General features: G+C 47.4%; 1 protein-coding gene across 1 annotated transcript in view; it reads left to right on the top strand.

Moving 5' to 3' along the window:
* Window positions 1–12,233, top strand: part of gfra4a (GDNF family receptor alpha 4a) — a 62,322-nt gene that overhangs the window by 41,074 nt on the left and 9,015 nt on the right. Inside the window, exons 5-6 of the mRNA XM_078408432.1 lie at window positions 699–833; window positions 4,480–4,634. Of these exons, the coding sequence (XP_078264558.1) occupies window positions 699–833; window positions 4,480–4,634 (290 nt within the window). The remainder of the gene's footprint in view (window positions 1–698; window positions 834–4,479; window positions 4,635–12,233) is intronic.

The following is a 12,233-nucleotide window of genomic DNA, read 5'->3' as shown; positions in this document are numbered from 1 at the left end:
ATATATATATATATATATATATCAATCTGTAAAAGGGTCTCGACCCAACACGTCACCCATTCCTTCTCTCCCGAGATGCTGCCTGACCTGCTGAGTTACTCCAGCATTTTGTGAATAAATACCTTCGATTTGTACCAGCATCTGCAGTTATATATATATATATATATATATATAGATAGATAGATAGAACTGCAGATGCTGGTTTAAACCGACAATAGACACAAGATGCTGGAGTAACTCAGAGAGACAGACAGCCTCTCTGGAGAGAAGGAATAGGTGAGGTTTCGGGTCGAGACCCTTCTTCGGACTGAAAGTCAGGGGAAAGGGGAACTAGGGATATAGACGGTGATGTAGAGAGATGTAGAACAATGAATGAAAGACATGCAAAAAAGTAGCAATGATAAAGGAAACAGGCCATTGTTAACTGTTTGTTAGGTGAGAACAAAAATATATATATATATATATATATGGGGGAGGGAGAGGCAGAGGGGGAGGGGGGAGGGGGAGGGGGATGGGGAGAGGGGGAGGGGGAGAGAAGCTCATATATATAAATCATATATAATATATATATACATATATTCATGCACATTATCTATAGGGAGACATACACAAAATATATTCATTGTGCAATGTCCTGACAGGTGCCCAGAAGCTTTGCCGTTGTGCTGCTGCTAAATTGAGTTCCTCTCTTTCGTCAGGTACTGTGATTACCCCAAACTACATTGACAATTCAAGCTCGAACGTGGCACCCTGGTGCACCTGCAGCGGCAGCGGAAACCACAGGGAGGACTGCGAGAGCTTCCTCAATCTCTTCACGGATAACACCTGCCTCAGTGAGTGTGCCCACCGCTATCGGGATGCCGCGGACACCATTTTGTTTGCCACCAATAGACAAAGGAAGGTACTTCCAGTGACGAATATCTGAAATGAAGAACGATCTGACAGTCGTAAGGTCATAAGGTCATCAGTGATAGGAGCAGAATTAGTCCATTCGGCCCATCAGGCCTACTCTGCCATTTAATCATGGCTGATCTATCTCTCCCTCCGAACCCCATTCTCCTGCCTTCTCCCCATAACCCCTGACACCCATACCAATCAAGAATCTATCTATGTCTGCCTTAAAAATATCCATTGACGTTCTCCAAAGCTTTCACCGCCCTCTGAGTAAAGAGATATCTCCTTCCTAAAGGAGCGTCCTTTAATTCTGAGGCTATGACCTCCAGTCCTAGACTCTCCCACTAGTGTAAACATCCTCTCCACATCCACTCCATCCAAGCCTTTCACTATTCGATATGTTTCACTGAGGTCCCCCCTCATTCTCCTAAACTTCAGTGAGTGCAGCACACTGTACCAATGATGCGTGTGGGGATGGTGCAGAATAGAGCTCCCCTGTCCTGGCACAACCGCCTGGCACGGTCTGCACTCATGGGGTGTACTTGCTAGTTTAGTTTAGCCTAGAGATACAGCACGAAACCAGGCCCTTCGGCCCACCGAGTCCGCACCGACCAGCGATCCTCGCACATTAACACTACAGTACACACACTAGGGACAATTTTACATTCATGCCAAGTTAATTAACCTACAAACCTGTACGTCTTTGAAGTGTGGGAGGAACCTGAAAATCTCGGAGAAAACCCACGTGGTCACGGGGAGAACGTACAAAGTCTGTACAGACAGCACCCGTAGTCGGGATCGAACCCACATCTCTGGCACTGAAAGCGCTGTAAGGCAGCAACTCTACCGATGCGTCACCTGCTACATTTCTACATGCTGCATGCTACATTTCCGGTCCGCAGATACCCCTTTCAGTTGTTAAGACAATAAATGCTTTCCTTCCCTCTACCGTTCGGTCCTGACTTTGGGTGCTGTCTGTACGGAGTTTGTACGTTCACCCAGACCATGTGGGTTTTCTCCGGTTGCTCCGGTTTCCTCCCACACTCCAAAGACGTACGGGTTTGTAGGTTAATTGGCTTCTGGAAATTGTCCTTCACGTGTAGGATAGAACTAGTGTATGGATGATTGCCGGTCAGTGCGGGCTCGGTGGACCGAACAACCTTGTTTCTGCGCTGTGTCTAAACTCTCGAAGGTCATCAAACTAAGATAGACTCATAGCGTCATCCAGCGTGGAAACAGGCCCTTCAGCCCAACTTGCCCGTGCCAACCAACATGCCCCATCTACACTAGTCCACCTGCCCACATTTGGCCCATATCCCTCTAAACCTTTCCTAGCCATGTATCTGTCCATATGTCTTTTAAAAGTTGTTATGGTGCCTGCCTCAACTACCTCATCTGGCAGCTCGTTCCATTACCCTCTCCACTGGTGCTACCTGCAGTGCTGAGTCTGTGCAGAATGTTCTGTGTTCATTAGGCCATTTGCATGCTTGGTATCATCTCTCTCACGTCAGCCCTATTTTCCTGCCTTCCTCTTTTGCTTTTTCTTACCCTTGGTCTGCTTAAAAGAAACACTCATATATCCCAAAGTGCCATTTAGAGTCATAAAGTCATAGAGTGATACAGCGTGGAAACAGGCCCCTCGGCCCAACTTGCCCACACCGGCCAACATGTCCCAGCTGCACTAGTCCCACCTGTTCGCATTTGGCCCATGTCCCTCCAAACCTGTCCTATCCATATAATTAAAGTACTTAAAATCCCAAAGTGCTTTACAACCAAATCATACATTTTTCCAGTGAGGACCCTGAAGCAATGAATGTAAATGGTGACATCTTTCAGCTCTGACCCGAAAGGGTAATGCTTTCCCTCCACAGATGCTTCATGACTAGCTGAGCATATCTACTTTAGTTTAGTTTAGTTCAGAGATACAGCACAGCAACAGACCCTATGGCCCATCGAGTCCGTGCCAACCAGCGACCCCACACACTAACACTATCCTACACTAGGGCTGCCAACTTCCTCAGTCCCAAATAAGGGACAAAGGGTGACGTCACCACCAGCGCCCCACTTGACCTCACCCAACCAGCGGCCATGCGTTCCCACTCCACCAATGGTGGCCGTCCAGGCCGGGAGCCAGGCCGGGAGACGGGTTGCTATGCAACCTCCGTTCGGCAGCACCCGGGCCTACACTGTTTGGGATTACAGTGGCCCCCGGGTTACAGTGTCCGGGCCTACAGTGTCCGGGCCTACAGTGTCCGGGCCTACAGTGTCCGGGCCTACAGTGTCCGGGCCTACAGTGTCCGGGCCTACAGTGTCCGGGCCTACTGTGTCTGGGCCTACAGTGTCCGGGCCTACAGCGCCGTCCGGGCCTAGTAAGGGACCTGTACGGGACAAACCAATTTAGCCCAAAATACGAGATGTCCCGGCTAATACAGGACGGTTGGCAACCCTACCCTACACACACACAAGAGACTATTTACAATTTTACCACGTCAATTAGCCTGGTGCCTCACAGCGCTAGGGACCTGGTTTCGACCCTGACTATGTGTGCTGTCTGAATGGAGTTTGTACGTTCTCCCTGTGACCACATGTTTTTTTATAGAGTGCTCCGGTTTCCTCCCACACTCCAAAGACGTACAGGTCGATTGGCTAATTGGCTTTGGTAAAAATTGTAAATTGTCCCTAGTGTGTGTAGGACAGTGCAGGTGTACGGGGTGATCGCAGGTCGGACTGAAGGGCCTGTTTCCGCACTATATCGCTAACGTCTGAAGGCTAAGTAGAACTTTATGAGATTGCAAATCCCACACATCAATGGAGACATTAATAGCCCGAGGTGAAGACATATCCCCACTTCTCAGACATTATCCGAGAACCTCCAGTCTGGGGAAATATTCTCTCAGTAGCAATATGATAGCCTGTTGATAACTATATTTTTTTTTTTAATAAGATCGTCGCTCATTCACGAAACTCCAGAGAATATAATGTTGAAAGACTGGAGCGACTAGGCTTGTATACACTGGAATTTAGAAGGATGAGAGGGGATCTTATCGAAACGTATAAGATTATTAAGGGGTTGGACACATTAGAGGCAGGAAACATGTTCCCAATGTTGGGGAAGTCCAGAACCAGGGGCCACAGTTTAAGAATAAGGGGTAGGCCATTTAGAACAGAGATGAGGAAAAACCTTTTCAGTCAGAGAGTTGTGAATCTGTGGAATTCTCTGCCTCAGAAGGCAGTGGAGGCCAATTCTCTGAATACATTCAAGAGAGAGCTAGATAGAGCTCTTAAGGATAGCGGAGTCAGGGGGTATGGGGAGAAAGCAGGAACGGGGTACTGATTGAGAATGATCAGCCATGATCACATTAAATGGCGGTGCTGGCTCGAAGGGCCGAATGGCCTACTCCTGCACCTATTGTCAATTGTCTATTGTCTATAAGCTCCTTCTACTCTAATTGAAAAGCAGTGCGTTAATTGTAACTGAAAATGCAGTGTCACAAGAATGCATCATGTCTTGAAAAGGGATCTAGACCGAGACCGAGGGAGCTTACGTCCTGGGCTTAAAGATATCTTGTCTTCCTCTGTCTGCAGAGAATGCGTTTCAAGCATTTGGAAATGGGACAGATCTTAACACCGGCTCCAGCGTTCACCACCCAACTTCCCAGCCGTGGCTGAACAGACACATAAACAGCACGGAGATTTCACACCGGGAAGCAAATGCGCTCAGCCCATTACTACCCACACAGGTAGGAACGAAATGCAACCGGGATTTGTCCGAGCACAAGGACTACGATAACGCCTGAACTAGGTGCTGCTTTGTGTGCTGGTTCCAGAAGAGGATCTGCTACCATTCATTGCAATCTCTCCACTCTTTTAAATCTTTACCCTTTATCTGTACACTGTGGACAACTTGATTGTAGTCATGTACATCTAGTCTTTTCGCTGATTTATTCACAAAATGCTGGAGTAACTCAGCAGGTCAGGCAGCATCTCGGGAGAGAAGGAATGGGTGACGTTTCGGGTCGAGACCCTTCTTCAGACTGATGTCAGGGGGGCGGGACAAAGGAAGGATATAGGTGGAGACAGGAAGATAGAGGGAGATCTGGGATGGGGGAGGGGAAGAGAGGGACAGAGGAACTATCTAAAGTTGGAGAAGTCAATGTTCATACCACTGGGCTGCAAACTGCCCAGGCGAAATATGAGGTGCTGTCCTCCAATTTCCAGTGGGCCTCACTATGGCACTGGAGGAGGCCCATGACAGAAAGGTCAGACTGGGAATGGGAGGGGGAGTTGAAGTGCTCGGCCACCGGGAGATCAGTTTGGTTAATGCGGACCGAGCGCAGGTGTTCAGCGAAGCGATCGCCGAGCCTGCGCTTGGTTTCGCCGATGTAAATAAGTTGACATCTGGAGCAGCGGATGCAATAGATGAGGTTGGAGGAGGTGCAGGTGAACCTTTGTCTCACCTGGAAAGACTGTTTGGGTCCTTGGATGGAGTTGAGGGGGGAGGTAATCCCTTTAACCAAATTAAAGGTCCGCATTAACCAAACTGATAGCACACAATACTGGGCTGACGAGGAGGTAGAAGTGTACGATGTGGGGCAGCGGTGGAGATAGAAGCGGGCAGCACAGGCCTGGGGAGCAGAGAATACTAGTTTGTGCAAGATAGACACAAAATGCTGGAGTAACACACCAACCAACGTGCCTTATCTACATTAGTTTATAGTTTAGTGTTAGAGATCCAGCACGGAAACAGGCCCTTTGGCCCACTGAATCCGCACCGACCAATGATGCCCGCACATTAACACTGTCCTACACACACCAGGCACAATTTACATTTATATCAAGCCAATTAACCTACAAACCTCTACGTCTTTGGAGTGTGGGTGGAAACCGAAGGTCTCGGTGAAAACCCACGCAGGTCACAAGGAGAACGTACAAACTCCGTACAGACGGCGCCCGTAGACGGGATCGAACCCGGGTCTTTGACGCTGTAAGCACTGTAAGGCACCAACTCTACCGCTGCGCCACCGTGCTTGCATTTGGCCCAGGTCCCTCTAAACCCCTGCTAACCATGTACCTATCCAAATGTTTTCAAGGATATAAAGCTGAGATTAAATAGTGTGTCCAAATAAAACTGGAGTAACACCACCATGGAATTCTTTCATCAGTTTTACGGCCCACATTTTGGGAAGGATGATGACAACAGAGATAGTTCTGTGCAGATTTATTCGTATCTCTGATGCACAGGGAAATGCAATCACTGAAGAACTTGGACAATTAGGACAGTTCTTAATATGGCATTTAAATATAGTTTGATAGAATGGGGACAAAGATGACAGGTTCAAACACTTTCAAGTAATTAGAACCAATGGACCTCTCAGATAGAACTAGAATGGAGGCCAAGAGATTCGTTTGCAAAGGATTATAAATCTGCTGCCAGAGTTAACATCAGCAGCTGAACTGTTAGAGATCTTTGGCGGCACGGTGGCGCAGTGGTAGAGTTGCTGCCTCTCAGCGCCAGAGACCCGGGTTCCATCCCGACCACGGGTGCTGTCTGTATGGAATTTGTACATTGTCCCCGTAACCTGCGTGGGTTTTACCCCGGGTGCTCTGGTTTCCTCCCAGGCTCCAAAGACGTGCAGGTTTGTAGGTTAATTGGCTTGGTATAAATGTAATTTGTCCCCAGTGTGTGTAGGACAGTGCTAGTGAGCGGGCATCACCGGGCGGTGCAGACTCGGTGGGCCGAAGGGCCTGTTTCCGCGCATTTATCTATGCACTGTAAATGGCTCGATTGTGATCGTGTATTGTCTTTCTGCTGTTTGAATTGCAAGCAGCAAAAGCTTTTTCACTGTACCTCGGTACATGTGACAATAAACTAAACTGAACTGGATAGTGCTAGTGTACATGGTGATCACGTGGACTCGGTGGGCCGATGGGCCTGTTTCAGTGCTGTGGGATCTCCAATGTCTAAAGTCCAAAGTAAACGCTAAGACATGATAGCCTGTTAGTAACGGTACATTACACTTCATTCCAATGACAAATTAAACGCCGACAATGGAAACGAGCAGTGGAATCAAAGATGGATCGTGGCACGGTGTAACCTGACAGCGGCAAAAATTTGCTCTGGTAACTCCAAGTAAAGAAAAAGGACACTTTGGCTCAGAGATTCATTTCTGTGTTTGACACCCAGAGTAGAATCACTGGGTGCCCAGCAGCAAATATGTTCAAATTGCATTTGTCCACCTGCCATTAAAGTGGATTGGAGGAAGGAAAGCAGCTTGTGTGATTAGATCATTAATACACTGCAGTCACAGCCTGTCTGTGCTTATCACTCACCGTGAAATAAATTGAGTCCACAGAGAACAGTAAGGTGAAGTGGAGACGAGTGAGTGGCACTGTTTATCAATCAAGTCAAAGGGAATCCCATGGGCAGTTTGACGATATGGTTGCAAGTTCCGAACAATCAGAATACACAGCACCGAACTCCACTTTGGAAGCTCCCTGTAAAATACCAACAGCAGCCTTGTTAAGTTAGGAAATGTGCAGGAAGGAACTGCAGATGCTGGTTTAAACCGAAGATAAACACAAGAATGCTGGAGTAACTCAGTAGGACAGGCAGCAGCATCTCTGGAGAGAAGGAATGGGTGACGTTTCGGGTCGAGACCCTTCTTCGGGTCGGCCCAACTTGCCCATCCCATCCCATCCCACCCATCACAACTTATCCCATTTTCGCATCCATTCATTGTACACTTGGGGCAATTTACAGCAGACGATTAACCTATCAACCCACACATCTTTGGGATGTCGGAGGAAACCGGAGCACCCGGAGGAAACCCACCCGGTCACAGAGAAAAAGTGTGAACTCTACACGCAGACAGCACCCAAGGTCAGGATCAAACCTGAGTCTCTGGTGCTGTGAGGCTGTGTCACTGTGCCACCCTGAGCTCTCCTATTATATTTAGGAAAGATCGATCACCACCAGTTCTATGATTTCCCACTTTCTTGTACACCCCCTACACAACTAGGGGCGATTTTTAGAGATGCCAATTAACCTAAAAACCCACACGTCTTTGTGATGTAATAATAACTTTATTTACGTATCACTTTTCATGCCACTGAATGCAGCCCAAAGTTTTGTTTCCACAAAAACAAACACATAGAAACATAGAAACATAGAAAATATGTGCAGGAGTAGGCCATTCGGCCCTTCGAGCCTGCACCGCCATTCAATATGATCATGGCTGATCATCCAACTCAGTATCCTGTACCTGCCTTCTCTCCATACCCCCTGATCCCCTTTAGCCACAAGGCCCACATCTAACTCCCTCTTAAATATAGCGAATGAACTGGCCTCAACTACCTTCTGTGGCAGAGAATTCCACAGACTCACCACTCTCTGTGTGAAAAAAAACTTTCTCATCTCGGTCCTAAAAGACTTCCCCCTTATCCTTAAACTGTGACCCCTTAATCTGGACCCCCACGTCTAAACAAAAATACAATTAAAAACAGTAAAGACATAGGCTGTTAGTAGCATGCAAGGCACAGATTTATATAAAAATATAAAATGTAAAATGTAAAATGTAAAATTGAGAGTGTAGAAAGACAAACAAAGTAAAATCAGTTAAAAGCTTGATTAAAAAGATATGTTTTTAATTGCTGTTTAAAAATGTTAGGAGAGTCTCATAGCCCTGGGTAGGGTATTCCACAGCTTGGGGGCCTAGTTGAAAAAGGCTGCCTTACCAATTTTGTTATTGCTGTGGCGTTGAGTGGCTAACAGGCCAGCATCAGCAGACCTGAACGCTCGAGTATAGACAATAGACAATAGACAATAGGTGCAGGAGTAGGCCATTCGGCCCTTCGAGCCAGCACCGCCATTCAATGTGATCATGGCTGATCATTCTCAATCAATACCCTGTTCCTGCCTTCTCCCCATACCCCTGACTCCGCTATCCTTAAGAGCTCTATATAGCTCTCTCTTGAATGTATTCAGAGAATTGGCCTCCACTGCCTTCTGAGGCAGAGAATTCCACAGATTCACAACTCTCTGACTAAAAAAGTTTTTCCTCATCTCTGTTCTAAATGGCCTACCCCTTATTCTTAAACTGTGGCCGCTGGTTCTGGACTTCCCCAACATTGGGAACATGTTTCCTGCCTCTAACATGTCCAACCCCTTAATAATCTTATACGTTTCGATAAGATCCCCTCTCATCCTTCTAAATTCCAGTGTATACAAACCTAGTCGCTCCAGTCTTTCAACATATGACAGTCCCGCCATTCCGGGAATTAACCTAGTAATTCCCACCATTCCGGGAATTAACCGAGTAGGGGCTTGCGGATGGAGGGACTCTGTAAGATGAAACGTTTAAGAAACAATTAGAAAATTATAGGAACTACTACTGAACTACTATCTACCTCTTTGGTGACCCTTGGACTATCCTTGATCAGACTTGCTGGCCTTACCTTGCACTAAACGCTATTCCCTTATCATGTATCTATACCACTGTAAATGGCCCGATGGTAATCATGTATTCTCTTTCTGCCGACTGGGTAGCACGCAACAAAAGCTTTTCACTGTACCTCGGTGAACGCGACAATAGATAAACTGAACTGATATGGGAGGAAACTGGAGTACCCCGTGGTCACAGGGAGAACGTGCAAACTCCATCCGAATCTGAAGTTCTGAACCCGAACAACAGCACCCGTGGTCAGGGTCGAACCTGGGCCTCTGGGACTGTGAGACAGCAACTCCAGCAGCTATGCCTCCGTACCATGCAGACATGGATACTATATTTAGTACCCGTTTCCACTGGATTTAGTTACAGGTTCTTTTGCTGCATGTCATAGAGTCATAACAGTGTGGAAACAGGCCCTTCGGCCCAATTTTCCCATGCTACCCAACATGCCCCATTTACACTAGTCCCACCTGCCTGCACTTGACCTATCTATAATACTAAAGATGTTACTAAAGATAATACTAAAGATACAAAGATCTCTAAATCTAACTCTACATCTAAATCTAAAACTCTTGTTTGTTTGTTTGTTCCTGAAGTACAACCAAAACGGTACACGATAGCGCGACAATTTTAGGCCCACCTTACTCACCGTCGCCCCTTTGGTGCTCATGGAAGAAGTTTCATTGAAATTGGTGTTATATTTTTATTGGTGTCATTCACTTTTTAAAGTTTAAATCTATCTCCCAGGGAGGGAGGGAGGGAGGGGGGAGGGGGGAGAATAAGGGGGGTTGAGGGGGATGGAGTGGGGGGGAAGAGGAGGGGGAAGGAGGGAGGATAAGGGGGATGGGGGGGTGGAGGGAGGGAAGGAGGGAGGTGGAGGGAGGGAGGGGATGAGGGAGGAGGGAGGATGGGGAGGGAGGGAGCGAGGGAGGGAGGGAATGGGGGAGGGAGGTGGGGGAGAGGGAGGGGAGGGAGAGGAAGGGGGAGGGAGGGGGAGGGGGGAGAGGGTAGTGGGGGAGGAGAGGGTACTGCACCAATGCAGGAGAGGTTTGGGCCCAACGAGTCCACTTGGTCTAGTATCCCTCTAAACATGTGCTAACTATGTACCTGGCCACATGTCTCTTAAACATCACACTATTTCCCTCAACTATCTCCTCCATGTTGTACATTTCTTGGAGTCCATTAGTCATTTACTTGCGGCTCACTTCTATCTACATTCCTTTGGGTTCCACTTGGGTGGATTACAGTAAGCACACATTCACAGTTACTCACAGAGGGAAAATTAAAGGGAGATTTAATTAAAAGGGAACATTTTGCTAAGGATCCAGCAGGGGAGGGAAATTAATTGGAATCTGTGGGTGGAATGGCTTCCTTTGTGCAATGCAAATGCTACAACAGACAAGGTGACAGATAAGTAGAGTACACTAGCACAATCTGATAGAGTTCACTTTAGTCCACAGGTTAACTGGGAAATTTGTTGCTAAAAATGAAAAGCTCTGGGAATTCGAATGCAATTTACTTTAGTCTTAGTTCCGAGATGCAGGCATTTAGCTTAGAGATACAGAACGGGCCCTTCAGCCCACCGAGCTGGCACCAACCGGCGATCCCCGCACATTAACACTAACCCGACACACACTAGGAACATTTTACATTGATACCAAGCTAATTAACCTACAAACCTGTACGTCTTTGGAGTGTGAAGATCTCGGAGAAAACCCACGCAGGTCCTCCAGCAATTTTGACATTTTGTAGCCACTAGATGGGTGACACTTTCACATAAAGGGTGGTGGGTGTCTGGAATGAGCTGCCGGAGGAGGTAGTTGAGGCATGGACTATTGCAACGTTTAATAAACAATTAGACAGGTACATGGATAGGACAGGTTTAGAGGGATATGGGCCAAATGTGGACAGATGGGACTAGTGAAGGTGGGTCATGTTGGTCGGTGTGGGCAAGTTGGGCCGTGGAAGGACGTGTTTCCATGCTGTGCGACTCCATGACCCTATGTAAATGCACAGGCAGGAGAATGATTGATATGAGGGGCGTCTCAATCATACTGTGCCGTAATGCGAATAATGCGGAAATTCTGGCCTCTCCTGCCTGGTCATTTACAGTGGATGCCAATTCACTGGGTGTTTCCAAGAGAGAGTTATATATAGCTCTTCAGGCTAACAGAATCAAGGGATATGGGGAGAAAGCAGGAACGGCGTACTGATTTTGGATGATCAGCCATGATCACATTGAATGGCGGTGCTGACTCGAAGGGCCGAATGGCCTCCTCCTGCACCTATCTTCGGTGTTTCTATGTAAAAGAGCAGATGGTGGGTGGAGGGGATGCATGAGGCCCATCAACCCACTGTAAACCATAACTTGTTCTGCTTCTTCAGCACTGCCAAGGTCACCTATGGCCCACACACTCAAGGTTCCAACCCATTAGGAACCAAGAACAAAGGGAAACTTGACAGTAGGCCAGTCAGCCTCTGATATATCTGCGTTAACAATAAACTACTCAACTGCAACTCAGTCATAGAGCCATACAGCGTGGAAACATGCCCTTCATCCCAAACTGCCCACACCGGCCAACATGTCCTATCTACACTAGCCCCAACTGCCTGCGTTTGGGCCATTTCCCTCTAAACCTGTCCTATCCATTTACCTGTCTAAATTTTTCTTAAACTTTGCGATAGTCCCTGCCTCAACTACCTCCTCTGGCAACTTGGTCCATACATCCACCACTCTGTGTGTGAAAAAGGTACCCCTCAGGTTCCTGTAAAAAATTCCCCCTTCACCTTAAACCTATGACCTCTGGTCCTCGATTCACCTACCCTGGGCAAGACCCTCGGTACATCCACCCGATCTATTCCTCTCATGATGACGTCTACAAGATCACCCCT

Source organism: Rhinoraja longicauda, chromosome 1 (assembly GCF_053455715.1).
Source record: "Rhinoraja longicauda isolate Sanriku21f chromosome 1, sRhiLon1.1, whole genome shotgun sequence".
Classification (NCBI taxonomy): domain Eukaryota; kingdom Metazoa; phylum Chordata; class Chondrichthyes; order Rajiformes; family Arhynchobatidae; genus Rhinoraja; species Rhinoraja longicauda.
Note: the sequence above shows the minus strand (reverse complement) of the source record. Positions and strands in the feature narration are given on the sequence as shown.